Source organism: Acomys minous (genome assembly GCF_964271855.1).
Source record: "Acomys minous genome assembly, chromosome: 11".
NCBI classification, from domain to species: Eukaryota; Metazoa; Chordata; class Mammalia; order Rodentia; family Muridae; genus Acomys; species Acomys minous.
This window is the reverse complement of record NC_140492.1, coordinates 74,487,983-74,491,967: the sequence shown is the minus strand read 5'-3', so window position 1 is coordinate 74,491,967 and position 3,985 is coordinate 74,487,983. Positions and strand designations below refer to the sequence as shown.

At 38.7% G+C, this 3,985-nt stretch overlaps 1 protein-coding gene across 1 annotated transcript; it reads right to left on the bottom strand.

Moving 5' to 3' along the window:
• Positions 1-842: 842 nt before the first annotated feature.
• Positions 843-1,772, bottom strand: LOC311608460 (olfactory receptor 7A40; the record flags this gene model as incomplete). Its single annotated transcript, XM_084800966.1, has 1 exon — positions 843-1,772. One exon carries the CDS (start codon positions 1,770-1,772, stop codon positions 843-845), a length of 930 nt encoding a protein of 309 aa, XP_084657092.1.
• Positions 1,773-3,985: the final 2,213 nt, after the last annotated feature.

Sequence of the window (3,985 nt, the reverse complement as noted above, 5' to 3'; positions counted from 1 at the left end):
CATTTAAACAGACACATACCATACACTGGACATTTCATGGAAAGTATATTACTAAAATTTTAATGTATAAATCTTTACATATGGAAGTTTTTTTCTGATTTGGAAACCACATTAAGACATCTTTTGCAATTTTATCTTTTTGTACAACACGTTTTATGAACAATAAAACTATCCTAGCATAAGAGTAAATGCCATAATCAAAGGGACAACCACTCATAAGGATAGCTGCAAAGTACATCCCAATATCATTAGGACAAGTATCTTGGCAGGCAAACAGTACCAGCATACATGTAATGTATATTTTATATCAACATTTCACTAACATTCTGTACCAAGGAGCAGAATAGGCTTATGAACAAGAAATTGAATATAGAAATAGTGTCCTAGTAAGGATTATGAACTTACACATATATAAAAGTACTATGACATTGAAGTCTACACTGTAAGAAGAATTAAGACAGCAATAAGGACAGGTGAATAGAAAACTGGTAAAAAAAAAAAGCCACAGAATTTCTTCTATATTGAAATTACTCCAAGGACCTCATTAACCGTAGTTTATTCCATAGTACTAGCACCAGTCAGGGCTATGTAAAATAAATGAAAATCTACAAATTGCTTCTGACATGATACTGGGATGAATACTGGAAAATTGGAAAATATTCCATATCAGAGAAGAAAAAATTACTAATGATGTTAGAGAAAATCAATAAAGCAGTTAAGAGAAACCAAAACTCTAGGAAACAAGTGGAAAGATGAAATTCTCTTTCATTGTTTGATTAAAGAGTTGCAGTGCCTAGATTTTTCTACCCAAGGCAACGGGCTCTTCCTGATAACTGTCTCTCTCATGGCTTCCTTCTGAAAACTCTTCTTAGAGCTCCTGTTAGGTCCTTATTCCTCAAACTGTAAATGAACGGGTTCAGCATGGGGGTGACCACACTGTACATCACAGATGCTCGTGCCGTTGAGTGTGAGTTTTGGGTGACAGAGGAACTGAGGTACACCCCCAAGAGTGTAGAATAGAACAGCAAAACAACTGAGAGATGAGATGCACAGGTGGAAAACGCTTTGTACTTCCCCTCCGATGATGAGATCGCACGTATGGAGGAAACTATCTTAGAGTAAGAGTAAAGGATGCCAGCAAGAGGACCACCGCCCAGCAGGACAGCTGCAAAATACATCACCATGTCGTTAGGGAAGGTGTCATTGCAGGCGAGCAGTACCAGTTGGTTAAGCTCACAGACAAAGTGGGGGATTTTCAAATCCGTGCAGAAGGAGAGCCGCAGCGCCATGGAGCTCTGTAGCAAGGAATTCAATGCTGTGGATACCCAGGACCCCAAAACTAGTAGTCCACAGAGGCGGCGGTTCATGATGACCGTGTAGTGCAGAGGGTGACAGATTGCCACATATCGGTCGTAAGCCATCACAGCCAGAAGAAAGTTGTCCAAAACTCCAAACAGGATGAAAAAGTACACTTGGGCAATACAGCCTTCATACGTTATCACCTTGTCATGTGTCTGTATGTTCACTAGCATCTTTGGGATGCTGACAGAGGTAAAACAGATGTCAGCAAAGGACAAGTTGGAAAGGAAGAAATACATGGGCGTGTGAAGATGGGAGTCTGCAACTGTGGCAACTATAATGAGCAGGTTCCCAAGTAGAGTGACTAGATACATGAACAAAAATAGTCCAAAAAGGAAGGGCTGCCATAGAGGGTCCTCTGAAATTCCCAGAAGAATGAACTTTGAAATGTGTGTGGCATTTTCCAACTCCATATAGCTAGCATAACAAAAAGGAGAAAGTAAGCTGATGCAATTACATTATTATGTAAAACATTACACAAGATTAACCTGACCAAAAAACTATAGTTTATAGTATACTGCTAGGATGCTAACTCCTGTTTTGTGTATAAGTGGTTGGCTTTTTAGGGCATCCCCTGGTACGACTCATTTGGAACTTCTATCTCACTCCAAGCCTTTACCCAAGAAGATGGTATTACAAATGTAATGAATTCTTTGTTTGGAAATACAATTTAGTTTTGGCTGTGCACTATATATGCCCTTGAGATTAAATTTTACCATAATAATTTCTATCTCGTGATTAAATAAGTTTAATACATTAGTTCCACAAACAAAGACATACACTTTTTTTTTAAAAAAAATGTCTCCGGGGGTAATGTTGTCTAATTAGCTCAAGTGGTTCCTGAGAGACTGAAAGGAAGGAAAGCTTCTTTGATGCTGGCTGCGTTCAAACCCAGTCACATTCGGTCAGGGGGGGTCACAAAAACAGTAACACATCAAATCAAACTTCTCAGAAGTTAAGTATTTCATCAGTGTGGTACTCACATACTTACAGGTTGAGCTTCCATTTGGGGGAAAAAATGCAAGGGGAAGAGAGCAACAGATGTGAAATATAAGAATTTTTTTCCTGTACCATGCAAGATTAGTTAGAGTTTGAATTCACACGTGATAATGGAATATATTGCATTACACAATACAGTGCTGTGATACATGTACACCTGACATAGCGATCAAGTCTAGAGACTACAGTCCCCCACCCCAGTGTGCAACGTAGGGTACAGCCTCTGCTGTGACTTCTGTCTTACCTAAGCTGCCCTGTCCCTCATTCCCACTCCTCAGCCTCTGAAAACTACTAATCTACTCAATTTGTGTAATAAAAGTGTGCTGGGTTCCACAGGGAAACACTAGTGTGTCTGATTCTGTCGAGTATGACACGTATAGAAAGACAAATATCAGATGGTTGTCATGTGGACAACAGCAGATTAGCCCTCTGTTTTCCCCGCAGAGTACACTTTCTGTCTTACTGTGAGCTTTCAGAACGTATCTCTTTGGACAAATGACATAGGAGCACTGTAATTGTGCCTGGTACCTTCAAAGTCTCCAAGCCTCGGCATCTTTTCTTATAGTAAATTCTGTACCCACCAGGACAGCTTTACCTTTTACATCAACAAAGTGCTGAATGTGCCTCAGGCCTGAGGGCATTGCATCATGCACACGCTTGTAACTGCGTGCTTTGTATTGAAATTTGAATTAAAGATCTAAATTTTCAGTATTCTGTTTTGTTTTCATTCCTGTTTTCACAGTTAGGCAAATATATTTGTATTATATGGGATAGAGGTTTTAAAAGGAGGTATTATGTAATAAAAATAATGTCAGAGGAATAAGGTGAGACCTAACTAACTTATTCTAAAACATTTGCACTAAACAAAATTAAGTAGAACATTAACATTAATTGAAAGAGCAATATAATCCCTCGAATGTTTTCAAGAGTAATTGATTGCTACATTGGAGATGACCTATAAATAAATGAATATCATAACATTCTGTTAACATTGTGGTACATAGTACATGCTCAATGACCATTTATTAAAGTAACTTGGGAACCAAGTCTCAGTGCATTTGGAAATGTAACACATACTAATGTTTTCTTTAAGTTCAACTTTATCTTTTCAATTTTTAAGAATTATAATCACATCACTTTCTTTATCCTTTTCACTCCCTCTAGCCCCTCCCATGTCTTCCTCAATCCCTCTCAGATTCATGGCCTCCTCCTCTTTGTTATTTTTGCATAGATATTTCTATATACGCATAAATATGTAAATGCAACATGCTGAGTCTATTTAGCGTTGCTTGTATGTACATGATTTAAGTATTGACTGCTTGTTGTAAGAGCTTAAATATTTAAATAAAACTTGAATAGATGACTACCAATCTAGAGTAAGATGATACTGATCCTCTAGATAACATATTGCAAAAAGTCAAAGCAAAATTCTCTGAAGGATTTGGGAAGCCAGAGGAGTCAAGGACACCACAAAAGGACCTACAGAGTAAATTAATCTGGGCCCATTGGGGCTCACAGAGATGGACCCAACCAACCAACGTGCACGCCTGGGCTGGACCTAAGCCTATAACACATGTGTAGCAGGTGTGTGGCTTGTTCTTCATGCCGGTCGCCCAGCAACGGGAGC